This window comes from Grampus griseus (assembly GCF_964374135.1).
Source record: "Grampus griseus genome assembly, chromosome: 3".
Taxonomy (NCBI): domain Eukaryota; kingdom Metazoa; phylum Chordata; class Mammalia; order Artiodactyla; family Delphinidae; genus Grampus; species Grampus griseus.
In genome coordinates this window covers 60,886,934-60,903,703 of record NC_139019.1, presented here as the reverse complement: position 1 = coordinate 60,903,703, position 16,770 = coordinate 60,886,934, and the positions used below count along the sequence as shown (strand labels likewise).

At 35.1% G+C, this 16,770-nt stretch overlaps 1 protein-coding gene across 1 annotated transcript in view; it reads left to right on the top strand.

The window, feature by feature from the left end:
- The window catches only part of TBCA (tubulin folding cofactor A), a 102,119-nt gene that overhangs the window by 69,706 nt on the left and 15,643 nt on the right, over positions 1-16,770 (top strand). Inside the window, exon 2 of the mRNA XM_082652099.1 lies at positions 15,493-15,598. Coding sequence (XP_082508225.1) covers positions 15,493-15,598 — 106 coding nt within the window. The remainder of the gene's footprint in view (positions 1-15,492; positions 15,599-16,770) is intronic.

Sequence of the window (16,770 nt, the reverse complement as noted above, 5' to 3'; positions counted from 1 at the left end):
GAAAATGCAACATTTAAAAACAGTGTTTACTGACAGATTCAGAGAGTCAGGCTGCAAAAATGTTTTACTGAGTAAAGAAATGAAGAATAAAAGGGTGGAGTATTAGAGATAATACAAACTTTTTTTAAAACTGCAGACTATAATTAATATGATACAGAGAAGAAAGATTAGAGGAGTCATTGGGAATCACTAAACCAACCTTATAATAATTAAGAAAATTTTACTATTGAATATTCACACAGATTTGCTAGCTATTAAAATTGTGTCAAATACATCTCTGTATCAAGTACCATTACTAAATATTACTTAGAAGTAGTGTTTAAGCAGTTAAAGACTTAGAAATTTGACCTAATTTTTTTAAATGCTTTATATGTGGTAAAGTACAAAATAAATATACATTGAAAGTGTATTTCAATACTTTAACATTTACCAGATTATTTACTATATGTATACCTTTAGATAGGAATATAGTATGAAAATTATTTTCAACTGTTAGGTTTTTCTGAATGGAAATTGTTAACAGTTCATGATTATTGTCATTCTTCTGTACAAAGGACTTAAACAAGACCTCAATATCAGTAATATAAAAATAGCAGAAATCTTCATACATGTTTCTTCTTGAACCACTGTGACCTAATGAATAAATCTTAGTACAGCAAACTGAATAAACACATTACATACCAAAGTACCTTTGTATAATGCTAATAATCCCCAAATCATGAGTTGTTCTCTGGACCCTAGAGCTGTACAACTGAAAAATCTCAGATTTGGCTCCCAAATTTTCTCATCAGTAGTTCTAAGAATAACCTGAGTTACTGAATCACCAAGAATAATTACTATAGTAAAATATCATTAAATTGGGCTTATTTTATAATTTGATAAAATTCAGGTATCCTAACTGATGTTAACTTTTATTATCTATGAGAGGTGACAGTCGTCAGTCAGCTAAGTCATTTGCATCAAATGATATTTTCTTTGCCCATTTAGTTATAACCAATATTAGTTTGGAATAACTATATAGTTCATAATATATCTGAATGTTTTAGACAAACTGAGCTATTTCACAGAATAGAGTGATGGTGTTGGATATTCTTTTGCTAATAACTCTGGTTTGTTAGGGTCCTTCTTCAGATGCTGCCTTAAATCCCTTTTGCATCTAAGTTGTGTATAACAATTTTGGAAGTAAATTGTTAATACTAATAGCACAGATACAGTTCATCCAATGTAGTAATGTGTACCTACCACGTTTTAGGTTCTCCTCTTCTTCTAATGCATCTAAGATTGAATTGGCTGGTTTTGGTTTTTTAGTAACTGCATCACATTCTTGGCTCATATTGAGCTTGGAGACAACTTAGCTCTTTTTCCCTGAACTGCTCACAAGCCAGGCATACTTCATCCAGTATTTGTGTGATTCTGACGTTGACATCTCAAATTGGGAAAAAGGGTATTATTTTAGAGTGGGATGGTGATGAGCTTAGTTTTCAACCTGCTTCAGTTAGTTGCCGGTGGGATGTCTAAATAGAGATGTTGCAAAGACAGAGATATGGGTCTGGGCAGAGGATAAAATGTCAAGTGTACAGAGAGATTTGCGATTTTAGGTAGTAATTAAAATTGTCAGAGTGTTTTTGTATGGAGATGAAGCAGCTGTGGGAGGTGCTATTGCTTTCTCATACAGACTCAAGCAGAAGCTATCCACAATAGTGTCTTTATAGCCCTTTTATTATTAGTACACACTTTTCAGTCTCACTGACTTTTAAGGGACTAGTTTAGAGGATTAGTGAAATAATTAGTTTTACATTTGTGTTTTTGAATTATTAATTCCTAAGACTTATTAATTTATTAATCACCAAGATCCACAAAATTGCACAAAAAATAGTGATATTGTATTTGGCATGCATCAGTTTAGCTGTTTACAAAATGTCTTTTTTTTTTTTTTTTTTTTGTGGTACACGGGCCTCTCACTGTTGTGGCCTCTCCCGTTGTGGAGCACAGGCTCAGCGGCCATGGCTCACGGGCTTAGCCGCTCCGCGGCATGTGGGATCCTCCCGGACCGGGGCACGAACCCGTGTCCCCTGCATCGGCAGGCGGACTCTCAACCACTGTGCCACCAGGGAAGCCCAATGTCTTATTTATTAAAAGTAATAATGCATATATTTTACTTGAGTAGTGACTATAACTTGAACCATCTTCAATTTAATGGATTAATTAATGGGTACAGGAAGATGATAAGGTAACAAATACCATCAAACTAAACATTTAACTTTTCATTTAGGATACACAAGAAATTGATAACTGTTGCTTCCAGTGTTGGGACTGAGGGGCTCAGGGCAGGGAGTGTGTGTGTTGGGTTGCCTTTTCACTTTGTGCTCTTGTGTACGATTCAAGTTTTGAACCATGGGATGATTTTACATTTGGAACAGGTAAAGAAATTTAAATTTTGAAACTCATTTACTTTAAACATGAGATAGTATGATGTTTAAAAAGTATTGACACTTGAAGTTAGAAGTCATAATTTCAAATCCTAATTTCTCCATTTCCTGGCCAGCTGGCCTTAGATGAATCATTTCACCTCTTTGAAAATGGGGATGGTGATAGCTGCCCTGAATACCACTCAGAGTCATTGTGAGTTCATTTAGTAAACATATCTGTGAGGCACACACTGAAAGGTGCTCATAGGAGACACATTTCCAGTCCTCAGGGCATCTACTTTCAAGTGTAGAAGTCGACAAAATTATAACATATTTAACTTATAATTTCTATGATGGAAATAAACATGCTATAAAAATTCATAGGAAAGATCCATAGTGGCTGCTTGGGGAGTGGTAGAGTAGGGGCTAGAGTGGTCCTTATTGAAGACAAGGACATTTGAGTTAAGTTTTGAAGAATGGGTTGGGAGGATATGGGGGAGAAGATGAGAGAGGGAGAAGGCATTCCACCCAGAACAAGCAACATTTCCAGACCCATCTCATTTTATGTGTGTTTGTGTGTAGCACATTTTTGTTTTATTTATTTTAGGAGAGGATGCTGTAGCAGGTTCTTCCTTAATTTTGCTGACCCCCAAAATCTTGACTGTGATTATTAGTTGAAATTTGGAAATAGTGGAAAATTTCACTTGGAACTTTATAGTGACCACAAAAGAATTAGTAGAGAATGACTAAAACTCACTGAGTTTTAACTTATACATTTTTATATAGACCATAAACACTAAATCATCGGATTCTGATGTCAACCTCCAATTGTTTCTCACTAAGGAACTAGTGAGAATTCTTAATTAAGGCAACTAAAGCAATAAGCCTCTAATTTGCAGTTCACTTGGAGTTCCCAGATGAGATTTTTCTTTTCTTGCATCTTTCTTGGTATCTTTGTCCCCACATACTTTTGTAAAGACATAGTTTCTTCTGTGTGTCTGGGGTCTCATCACTAAACGCTTAGTCTTCAAAAGCCTAAAATTTACTCTAAATACAATGTTTCACTCTGATTTCTGTAAACTGCTTTCTTCCAATATGTTTAGCAGAAAAGCTTGTACCTGCTTTACTTGTTAATTCAAATAGCTTCTTTCCCTAATCTTGAATACTTTTTTCATCTTCACTGGGGAAGATAGGAATTTTAAATTGATTTGACAAGTTATAGAGTTCCAAGCTGTGAGTAGATATACTTTTCCTGGTGCCGTATTGTTTACTTTATAGAGCCATTAAACACCTCAACTCCATAATAGTTTATAGACATTAATATTTAACTATTTAATGCTCACTGTCCTGTAAGTCACAGTTTAGGGGCATTGATATTTTACTATTTAATATTTAACATCCAGTATGTTACAGAAGTACTTTGTAAATTGAAAATACGATATAGATAGAAGATAGTATTATTTATTATTGATATTAGCCTACAGTAAACACCATGATTATTAAAAATAAACACAGATTTTAAAAGTTTTCTGCCAGTTTAGTGTTTGTTGTTTGGTTTGTTGTTTTTAATTTTTTTCCTTGGGTCGTGCCATGCAGCTTGTGGGATCTTAGTTGAATGACCAGGGATTGAACCCAGGCCATGGCAGTGAGAGCCTGGAATCCTAACCACTAGGACACCAGGTGTCAGGGATTTTGCAAAAATTCATGTGAGATATTTCTTAATACAGTGGAAAACATAAAATTGGGTATTGTATTGTATAGGTAATTTCCTCTTTACATTGTATTTATTTGTGTGTGGGAAGGAAAAAAATGAGGCATCTCAATTTCTAAGTGATTTATCCGTTTAGAAGAAGTTAGTCCAAAGTAAGAAAGCATTATTTCTATACCTGCAGAACATTCTTCTGTTGTTAATGACTCTATCATTTCAGATCCTTTTAGCTTCGAAGAAAATAATAATAGAAAATCAAACTATACGTGACTTAAACTATAAGGATGTTTATTATCTTATACAATAGGAAATCTGGAGGTAGGGTGCATTCAGAGTTGGTTAAATCAGTAGTTTAATACCGTCACCAAAGATTCAAGTTCTCTGACTTCCCAGAGTTACCTGTCCTTTTAGGCTGGGTCTCCTCATGATCCCAAGGTGGCAGGTGTCACAGGTGATGTCTAGGGGAGAAAAGAAAATTGTACTTGCTATGTCACATTTAGGAAGAATGACAAACTTTTCAGAAGCCCCTAGCAAAAGCTACTTTAAAAATGCAAATTGAATATTTCAAACAAGTGAGGAAGACATAGTTTGCTCATAGGTCTATTATAAAAGTTGAAAATGAATAAATAGATTATAAATATATATCATTTAAAATATGGTATATATAGGATTACATTTCTTTCTCATTGGATCCCATGCTGCTCAAAGGATACTATTCTTATAAATCCAGGTTAAATTAGTTTTGTTTTTCATCAGTTGCTTCATATTACAACCATAACTATGTTGGGGGGTGGACTGTGGAGGGGGGTACTTTTCCTGGAGTTTCTAATTGTCTTTCATTCTTTCATTATTGGGAGAAAAAACACATAAATGATTTCTACCTTCTTACTCATTCTTCTTCTTAAAGATGTGTCTGTAAGACTCCATACTAAGATTCTCATTTAGATTGATTGTTTTCCAGGCCTACGACACAGTCAATACTGGGATTTTTTTTTCCTTCATTAGACTGTTACATTACATTGACCATGGTTTCTTTTCTTGATATTCATCTTCATTTTGCTGGAATACATTCTTAAGTAAATTTGTCAGAAAGGAGGCAGAGTAGATGAACTTTTTGAATTTTTATACAAAAAAAAAAGTTCTCCTGGCCTATGACTTCTTTCATCACTTTTCTACATGACTTACTGTTTCTTTCAGATCTCAACACATATCCCATTCTCAAAGAGGCCTTCCCTGACCATCTTGTTTTAAATTGTGAATCCCCTGTATTACCAGCCCTTCTTCACTGCTTTTTCTCTTAGAGCACTTTTCACAATCTAACATGCTATAATATATTTTGCTTATTGTCTTTATTTTCCCACTAAAAATGCCATAGGGCAGAGATTTTTGTGGTTTTGTTCACTGGTATATCCTTGGTACATAAAATGTCTGGCACATAGTAGCCCCTCAGTAAATAATTGCTGAATGAATTAGTGAATTTTCCTCTCACTATTATAGTTATAAATCCAGGTTTTAAATTGTTTTCTCTCAGAAGTTTGAAGGGATTGCTCCCATGTCTTGTGGTATCTAGCGTTATTAATGTGAAAGATAAAACTTTTATAGGTGACCTATTTCTTCTCTGTTTGAAAGCTTTAGTGTTTTTGGGTCTCTGAAAATTCTCAACAACGTACATAGACGTGAGGTTTTTTGATTCCAGTTGGCACTTAGAAATCCCTTTCAGTTAAGATTTTTTTTTTTTCCCATCTCTGGGAAAATTTATTTTTTTTTAATTGAAGTATAGTTGATTTACAATACTGTGTTAGTGTCACGTGTACAGCAAAGTGATTTGGTTATGTATATTCTTTTTTTCAATTCTTTTCCATTATAGTGTGTTACAAGATATTGAATATAGATCCCTGTACTATACAGTAAATCCTCACTTATCTATTTTATGTATAGTAGTGTGTATCTGTTAATCTCACACTCCTAATTTATCTCTGCCCCCAAGGGAAAGTCTAGTTTTTAAAGAAAAATTCTTCCCCTGATTTTTTACTTTATCACTATCTACAACTCCTATTGGTTATCAGGTTTATCTTCTTTTCCCTTGATGTTCATTTCCCTTATTTTTCTCTTTTTAATTTTACATCTCTTTAATGTAGGCTTTGATATGCTTATTAATATTTCAGCCGTGAAATCTGGCATACTGTTTTCTTTGACTAAGATGAAATACTAAATAGTAGGCTAAAATAGGGTAGATTGAATTAATATTTGCATTTTGTTTATGACTACTAATAATGAATGACTAAGGTAGCTTATCATATCAGTAGAAAAAGGAAGTATTCATCAATAAATGATCACTAGTTTACTGGAAAAGGATTTAGTCTAATTTCTCCTCAGACACTATATATTTTAAATATTATATAATAAGAAAATAATATACATCTATAAAATTTAGGAGTAGGGAGGTTCATCACAATATTATTTATATGGGGATGTCCAGATGTCTAACAGCATTTAATAAGCTGTCATACTGGTATTATGAAATGCTTTGCAGCCGCTAACAGCTATATTTTCAAAGAATATGTAATGAGATTGGAAATGGTACACTATCCCATTTATTTATTTATTTATTTATTTATTTATATACAGTTGTCTCTTGAACAACATGGGTTTGAATTGCATAGGTCCACTTATACATGGATTTTTTTCCATAAAGATGTACTGCATTACTTTTTTTTTTTTTTTTTTGCGGTACGCGGGCCTCTCACTGTTGTGGCCTCTCCCGTTGCGGAGCACAGGCTCCGGATGCGCAGGGTCAGTGGCCATGGCTCACGGGCCTAGCCGCTCCGCGGCATGTGGGATCCCCCCGGACCGGGGCACGAACCCGTGTCCCCTGCATCGGCAGGCGGACTCCAAACCACTGCGCCACCAGGGAAGCCCCTGCATTACTATTTTTGATCCATGGTTCAAGGATGCAGAACCAGATACAAAGGGTCAACTATAAAGATATACATGGATTTTTGACTGTGAGGAGGATCAGCATCCCTAACCCCTGAGTTGTTCAAGGATCAATTGTGTGTATATAATATAAATTTTCGCACATGTTTAAAAAAAACTAGTGAAAAATATTCAAAATGTTAATACAGATTTCATAATCCCTTATATGAAACTGTTGGGCCCATATGTATTTCTGAATTCCAGGTGTTTTAGATTTTGGAACAATAATAAATGCATTTACATGGTAGTGTCTAAAGAAGTACTCTATAATCAAACACATTCATATTTCTGCAGTGAAACATGATTGTTCACATTAAGTAGAATACATAAAGTCTATAAATATTTTCATGTCAGTTGAGGTCACATTTTGCTGGTAAATGAGTTTATGCCAAACTTAATTTTTAAATTCCAATTTTTTTAAATGTTTTTGGAATTTTAGAATTATGTCCATTTTGGATCAGTTGTAGTTAGCTTCGGCAATGAGATTATGACTGATTTTAAAATTTTATTCTTTATAATCTTTCAAGTGTTCCTGTACTTATAGGAGCATATGCATATGTATGTTACAGAAAAATATTTTAGTAACAAATTTAAGAACTATGACTATATATACTTGAGTTAAGTTTTCTTATTAAATCTTAGCCTTTCCTAGAAAAAGGAAGAAGAGTCCAATTCACCAGAAGCTATTCATTCATAGATTTAACAAATACTTATCCAGTAACCATACTATTTTAATAAACATAGATAACCTTATAAGTTTTCAGGGAAGTTAATATTTCAAACATAATATAATACCATTTCACACTCTTCTTATTGTCAGAAATTTAGTAACTCGTACAATTCCAGTTGTTCACCAGGATGCCAAAGAGAAGCAGGAAATTTCATATACTGCAGGTTGGGTATCAATTGATACAACCATTTTGGAAAGCAATTTGATAATATCTAGTAAAGCTGAAGTTGTGTATATACTCTCTAAAACCTCTTCCATGTCATGTGACTTGTCATCAGTACATTGATTTATACTGTTTGAAAGTGGAACTTTTTCAATTTCTCTTGCATCTTGCCTTAGCATTTTATTTATTGTAATTTTACATGCTGGTATTACTGGGTTCTCACTAACTGTGATTTTTTTCCTTTTGGGGGACAGTACGTTTGCTCTTCAGTAACTTGCTTCCTGAGCCTTTTCACAGTATGGCTTTTTATTTTTTAAAAACAAAAACTTTACTTATGCTTGTTTTGATATTCTAATAGTCATGTAAATATTCAGCACCTTTACTTGTCAAGTGTGATACGTAGTTGACTGTCTTGTCAATTTTGCTGAGGCGATGACTGCTATTTTCCATGGAGAAGTACATGGAGTAGGATGACCAGGATTACCAACCAGAACTGTCAGTGGATCTAGGCATAGAATTTCTCTCTTTCATTGTATAGTTTCTCAGAAATCACTGTAGTTTTCTTATTTCTCAAATTTTGTGGATCACCTTTGTTCCACTTCAGAATTGTCTCATGTATCTCTTTAAATTGAAAATGTTAAAAGGCAATAGTGAGATTTTTAGACTCAACTTTTCATTCAGCAAACGTTGAGTGTCTACCATGTGTTAATTACAGATCAGGAATACAGTATGAATACAACCTAATCCCATCTTCAAGGAACTTAAGACCTAGCAAGTAAGACTTGGTTTCAGTGTGGTGTGGTAAATGCTAAGATGGTTAAGTAGGGGTTGGATAGAGTTAAGTCGAGGTCTTCCAAGTCAGGGGTCAGCAACCCTTTTTTGTAAAGGGCCAGGTAGTGTATATTTTAGACTTTGTGAGCCATATTGTCACAACTACTCACCTCTGCTATCATTACGTGAAAGTAGCTATAGAGGATACATAAATGAATAAGTGTGGCTGTGTTCCAATAAAACTTTATTTATGGACACTGAAATTTGAATTCCATATGATTTTCACATGTCACAAAATATTTTTCTAATATTTTTAACCATTTAAAAATGTGGGGCTTCCCTGGTGGCGCAGTGGTTGAGAGTCCGCCTGCCGATGCAGGGGACACGGGTTCGTGTCCCGGTCTGGGAAGATCCCACATGCCGCGGAGCGGCTAGGCCCGTGAGCCATGGCCGCTGAGCCTGAGCGTCCAGAGCCTGTGCTCCGCAACGGGAGAGGCCACAACAGTGAGAGGCCCGCGTACCACAAAAAAAAAAAAAAAAAGTGAAAACTATTTATAGCTCTCAGACCATACAAAGACAGATGGCAGACCAAATTCAGCTCACTGGCCATAGCTTGCCAACCCTTGTTCTAGGTCTTTGAATTACAGGATATTGTTAAATGTGCTTATTTCTGATAGCTTATCCAGTCCCAGCTACTTTCGTTTACTAGAGGAGTTTAGTAACCTGTCATCTTTAGAAATATTGAAAGTCTTATTGCTAATCCCGGTGGTTTCTGGTTATCCCTGATATTCTGAATACTAATTGTGATTCTATTAAGGTAATAAAAACAACAATAATAGTTCTACTGCATTAATGATATGCAAGTTTCCCAGCCCACAGGTTCTAAACTCAGTTGCTTACAGGGTCAAGGAAAAGGCTTGAGTGTTTGAGAAACAGGGAGTCGTGTGAGTTGGGGCACAGTGAACAGCAACACATGCCTCATCTAAAACAGTCAACAGCCACTACTTAGTTCCATCCAGTAGTAGGATGCAGCCCTAATATTCCCTGATAAAAAACATCTTAAGAGAAGCCAGAAAGCCAGACTTAAATCTCCCAGTTGTTAAATTTGGTAACAAATATGTTGTTTTTTTAATTCTTTCTGTGAATAAAATAAAACCATCTTTAGGTCCCATTTAAGCAGGCTGGCAACTTGCCATCTCTGTCCTAGCATTTTCTGTGTCAAAGGAACTTTTACAGAAATATCTATAGTGATATGCATTAATGATTTTATTTTGAAATTTTAAGCCTCAGAGGATATTTTTATCTTAATACTGAAAATATTGTTAAAGCAGTTTTAAACTAGAAGTCAAATGCAAATTTCTATACATGATGTTCACATGTTCAACTCTCATTAAGTCCAGGTTTGAATGTATCCAGTACTACTTACAGCTTTCCCCTATAGCTGAATTTATGGTCACAAGCTTTTTTTCTTTTTCATTTTGTTAACAACTTTATTGTGATGTAATTCAAATACCCTATAAGTCACCCACTTAAAGTCTACAATTTGTTTTTAGTATATTCACAGAATTGTGCAGCTGTCACCACAGTCATTTTTAGAACATTTTTATTACCCCAAACCCTTTAGCTATTACCCTCCAAATTCCCCCATCCTAGGCAACCTCTAATTTACCTTCTGTCTCTATAGATTTACCTATACTGGATATATCCTATAAATAGAATCATACAATATGTGGCCTTTATGTCTGACTTCTTTCACTTAGCATAATGCTTTTAAGGTTCATCTAGATTGTAGCATGATTCAGTACTTCATTTCTTTGTATGCTGAATATTATTCCATTGTATGATATACCATATATTGTTTGTCCATTCATCAGTTGATGGACTTTTAACTTGTTTCCACATTTTCCTATAATGTATGCATAATGCTACTATGAACATTCATGTACAAGTTTTCATGTAGACATACGTTTTCATTTCTCTTGGGTATATACTTAGGAATGGAATTACCGAGATATATGGTAACTCTGTGTTCAAGCTTTTGAGGAATGACCAAGCTTCCAAAGCAGTTGCAACAGTTTGCATTTCCACTAGCAGTGTTTGGTGGTTTCAGGTTTTCCACATTCTTGTCAGCAACACTTGTTATTATCTGACTTTTTGATTATAAACATCCTCATGGGTGTGAAGTGCTATCTCGCAATGGTTTTGATTTGCATTTCCCTGATGACTAATGATGTTGAGCATCTTTCCATGTTCTTGTTGGGCATTTGTATATCTTCTTCAGAGAAATGTCTATTCAGCTTGACCATTTTTAAAACTTTTATTATTATTGTTCTTTATATATTCTAGATACAAGTTCCTTATCCAGTATATGATTTGCAGATATTTTCTCTCATTCTGCAGTTGTCTTTTCACTTGCCTGATAGTGTCTTTTTTTGGCTACTTGGACCCTCAGCAGTGAAAGTGCAGAGTCCTAACCCCTGGACCACCAGGGAATTCTCTGATAGTGTCTTTTGAAGCACAGAATTTTAAAAATTTTGATGAAAGCCAATTTTTTTTTCTTTTTCTTGTGCTTTTGGTGTCATATCTAAAAAGTCATTGCCAAGTCCAAGGTCACCAAGATTTACCTCTATGTTTTCTTCCAAAAGTTTTATAATTTTAGCTTTTTAGATCTTTGATCCATTTTGAGTTAATTTTTGTATATGGTGCAAGGTGGGGAGGGGTGGAAGTCATAGGCTTTTAACTTCAAAAATCAAACCAAAGGTAAAATATCTGAAAATACTAATAAATAAATACACAAATAAGTGGCAAGAGATACATGAAACAAGATTGCCAAAATATTAATAATTGTTGACTGAGTGATGAGTACCTGGGGTTTATTATGCTATTTTCTCTACATGTTTTGTTTGAAAATATCCATATAAAATGTTCTTCTAAATATCAATTTTTTACAGTTTCTTACTATCTTTTTTTTTTTTTTTTTTTTTGCGGTACACGGGCCTCTCACTGTTGTGGCCTCTCACTGTTGTGGCCTCTCCCCCTGTGGAGCACAGGGTCCAGACGCGCAGGCTCAACGGCCATGGCTCACGGGCCCAGCCGCTCCACGGCATGTGGGATCTTCCTGGACCGGGGCACGAACCCTTGTCCCCTGCATCGGCAGGCAGACTCTCAACCTCTGCGCCACCGGGGAAGCCCTCTTACTATCATTAATCGCAGGCTTGTCATTGTATCTTTAGCATGGCTTGGTGTTGGGCTGTTAGTTACTAGATGGCCATAAGTACAAATTCGGTTATAACTATGAAAATCTTATTTAAAATATTATGAGAAACTGTAAAATCAAGATATCAAATTAAGCTAAAACTTTTTTATCCCAAGGTTTCTTAATTCTTGATTTACCCCCAAATTTTATTCTATTTAGAATTTTATGAACAGTATATTTAAATGTGTTGTATGCAGATTTGTGTAAAGTTTATAGATTACTACAGTGTACTTCTCAAACTTGTGTTGAGAGGCAGCTGTTCTGGAGAATGCTGAGTGGGGGAAAGTTCATTTTTGCCTCAGGTAAGCTTGCAGTTGAACAAAATTAAATTGATTTTCTTACTACAAGATTTCTCAGGACCCTTTAATGTGCAAATATGTATCATAAATTTTTAAGATTTGGCAAGCAGTGTTTTTTAAGCTTATTTGACTACTAATGTACTATGGAATAGTTTGTAAAACACTGGCCTGCATATTTAAAATCACGTTATGTCCGTACATAGACAGTTAAGTAGTTTGTTATCATTTGCTTATCATTACCTCGATGGCTGTCATTTCTTAAAATTTCTCCTTATGTCTATCCTTTTCTGTTGCTTTTTCTTATTTCTTTATTTTACTCTTAAATATTTGTCTAACTACTAAAAGTGACCAGATTTTGAACTTGCTATGTTTCTCTGTAGGTGTGGGGTTTGTAAGACTAAAAAATATTTTCAGTTAATTATGCATTTAAAATATAATAAGTTATGACTTTATATTTATTTGTACTTGTTATTTTTATAGCATTTGAAAAACTAGCAAAAGATAGCAATGTTTAGAGAATTACAACTATTAGGTATATTTTGGTATCTTTCTAATTGAATTTTGCTTTATTCCAGAAAATATAGCCAAAGGAATAACTAGCAGACTTTAAAATCATTCAAAATTGTGCCACTCAGAGATAATTATAAGCATCTAAATTTTTTTGATAAAAGTAATACTTATACATGGGGGAAAAAACCCTGGAACTTTATTGAGAGGCATAAAATGAAAGCCTCTCTATTTACCTCCCAGCTGACCATCCCTACCCCAAATCATTAGGGCTTTTCTCCTCAGGTAACCACAAATAATAGTTTCCCAGGTATCCTTTGTTATTTGTTTCTTGAATATCCTTTGTTGTTTGTTTATATTCAGGGCAACATAAAATTTATACCTATTTTGTTTTGTTTTTCACTTTGAGATATTTTAGGATGAGAATTTGAAGGTCACATATTATATTCTACCGTAAATACTGTGAACTTTTTGTCATGTTTCTTTCCATCTATGTCACTAGTGCAAGATCATGAAGGACAGGATGAGCCTTGCTTGCACAACTCAAAATTCCAAACTGGAACATTTTAGTATTTTAATATTTAGTATGCAGTTTATGTGGTGATTTAAATCCAAACTAAAGCTGACTTAAAAGCCTCCCAAGTAGTATGACAAAAGATTTTTTAGATTTGTGAACTTATGTTAAGTCCTATTAGACTATGAAAATTAAATTGTCTTTTGAAATACACTTTAAAATCTTTATTGCAAATGATTAGACAAAAGCCATGCTCTAATATGATTTTTAATTCCATCCCAGTAACATAGGTCTAGAAGTAAGTCAGCAAGCCAGATGGAAAAAGCTGCTTTTAATAGCTATGGGACTGTGAAAGTTTTTTTCTTCTGTTCCTTAGGAAATATGTACATAGGAATATTAGTGTTTTCTTGGACTGCACTTTTCTTTTACATTAAAACTTTGATTAATGAGAATTAGGGGAGATTGCACTATTATGGTTAATTGAATTTTGGTTATCTGAGGAATAATTAGTAGAACTTCGTATTGCTCTGTTCCTTATTGTTGAAAATCTTCCTGATCTCTGTCAATACCCTTTCTTGCTTTAGTAATTAAATAATTGTTTGTTTCCACTATTTGTCTGTGAGAGAACCATGTCTAAATTATATATCTCCCCCCCCCCAAAAAAATGCCCTCGGGCTTCCCTGGTGGCGCAGTGGTTGAGAGTCTGCCTGCCAATGCAAAGGATACGGGTTCGTGCCCCGGTCCGGGAAGATCCCACATGCCACGGAGCGGCTGGGCCCGTGAGCCATGGCCGCTGAGCCTGCGCATCCGGAGCCTGTGCTCCGCAACGGGAGAGGCCACAACAGTGAGAGGCCCGCGTACCGCAAAAAATAAAATAAAATAAAATAAATTATATATCCCAGTCCCTCGCACAGGAAGGTCAGACACAAAATTAAGTGCATAGTAAATACTTTTTAAACACTTTGGTTGTTGAAAATAACCTAGTCTTTCTTTGTTTTGGATTTGGCATGCAATATACTGACTTTTTTCTCAGTAAGCTGAGCTTTTACCATTATGTTGTTTTAGGTACATGTATAAAAGTTTGGATAACATATATCAGTTAAAAAAAGACATTAGAGCCACGAAAGGCCCCGAATAGCCAACAATATGGTACTGGCCCTAAAAACAGGCACACAGATGAATGGAACAGAATAGAGAGTCCAGAAATAAACCCACACTCAGATGGTCAATTAATCTATGATAAAGGAGACAAGAATATACAATGAGGAAAAGACAGTCTCCTCAATAAATGATATTGGGAAAACTGGACAGCTACATGCAAAAGAATGAAACTGGACCACTTTGTTACACCATATTCAAAAATAAACTCAAAATGTGTTAAAGACTTAAATGCAAGACCTGAAATCATAAAACTCCTAGAAGAAAATATAGGCAGTAACCTCTTTGACATTGGTCTTAGCATTTTTTTTTTTTTTTTTTTTTGGTTACTCCTCCTCAGCAACATGGATGGACCTGGAAGGTGTTAATGCTAAGTGAAATAAGTCAAACTGAGAAAATACTGAATGATTGCACTTACATATGGAGTCTAAAAAACAAAACAAAACAGAAACAGACTTGTAGATACAGAGAACAAACTGGTGGTAGCCAGAGGGAAGATGGGGTGGGGACACAGACAAAATAGGTGAAGAAGATTAAGAGATACAACTTTGTGTGGTTACAGATAACGTATGGTTATTGTGATGATAATTTCATAATGTATAAAAATATCAAATCACTATATTGTACACCTGAAACATATATTATTAATGCAATTTTAAGTAAATAAATAAATAAAGCAAACAATAAAGAAATGTTAGTATATAATAATTTTGAATGTTATTTTTACATTGTAAATACAGTTACTATAATGGAATGTTTTTAATTAAAAATTTAAGAATTCCATGCTTTGATAGATTGGCTTGCTTTAGGCAGGTATAAAACTTAAGGTCATGAGGTTCATACATCTGTGGCTAATGTAGTTTTCTTCCCTTCCCTTCTCCTCCCCATCTAGTACATATGCTTTTTAAAGTATACTTTATATTTACAGAGTTTCTTTGTTTTTTATGGTCTGTTGCTAGAGAGAAAGTTAATTCTCTGAAACAGTTTTTGGTTTATTTATAGATTGGTCAAAGAAAAAATGATGTATGAGAAAGAAGCAAAACAACAAGAAGAAAAGATTGAAAAAATGAAAGCTGAAGATGGTGAAAATTATGCTATTAAAAAGCAGGTAAAATTATATCTTAAATAATAACAGCTAACATTTACATAATACCATATTAACAATGGATTAACAGCCCTCTGAGAAGGTCCTACTAAAGGTCCTATTAAAATCTCCATTTAAAAATAAGGAAAGTTACCATCTAAAAATAAGGAAACTGGGGGATTCCCTGGTGGCGCAGTGGTTGAGAGTCTGCCTGCCGAAACAGGGGACATGGGTTTGTGCCCCGGTCCAGGAGGATCCCACATGCCGCGGAGCAGCTGGGGCCGTGAGCCATGGCCACTGAGCCTGCACGTCCGGAGCCTGTGCTCCGCAACGGGAGAGGCCACAACAGTGAGAGACCCGCGTACCGCAAAAAAATAAATAAATAAAATTAAGGAAACCGAAACACAGGTTAAATAACTTGCCCATGGTCACACAACTCCTAAGTGGCATACCTGGGATTTGAACACAGGCATTCTGGCTCTGGAATTTGTGCTCTTAGCCATTAAGCAGTACTGCCTCTCCAGTTTTAAGTATTAAATATAAAATGGCCTAGTCTTATAATTAAATATACTTATATTTACAGATATTTTTCCCAAACTGATATGAAGACCACCAAAATTATACACACACACACACACACACACACACACACACACACACACACACACATACATACACATTATGCATTTCAATGGCTACTTCTGATTATCCTCATGGCAAGTTTCAGTCTCCTTAGCATTGTATACACGGCTCTTCTTAATTTTGGTACCTCCTTATCATTCCAGCCTCATCTTTTGCCAGTCCCTATCTGGACCTCTTAGGTCCTGCCTTTTAGTTTCCTGAACAAGCCCTTTCTCCTTTACCTCTGAGATATTGCATATGTCTGGGATGTTCTTCCTACTGGTCCTACCTACCCTCTCCTTATTAATTCCTACTTATTCTTTAAACCTCCTCTACACTCCACCCTAACACTGAGTTAGGTGCCCCTCCTCTGTGGTTTCATAACACTTTATTTATTCTCATCATAACATCTAATTTATATTCACTCCTGGTTGACACTTCTTTTGTAATAGCTTGAGAAAATAGAGGCTGTCAAGGGAACTTATATTCCCACCACAAAATCTGTCAATCTACCTGCACCTGTACCCATACTACCCACCTTCCTTCCTGTTAGAGTGGATTATGTGCCTCAGCCC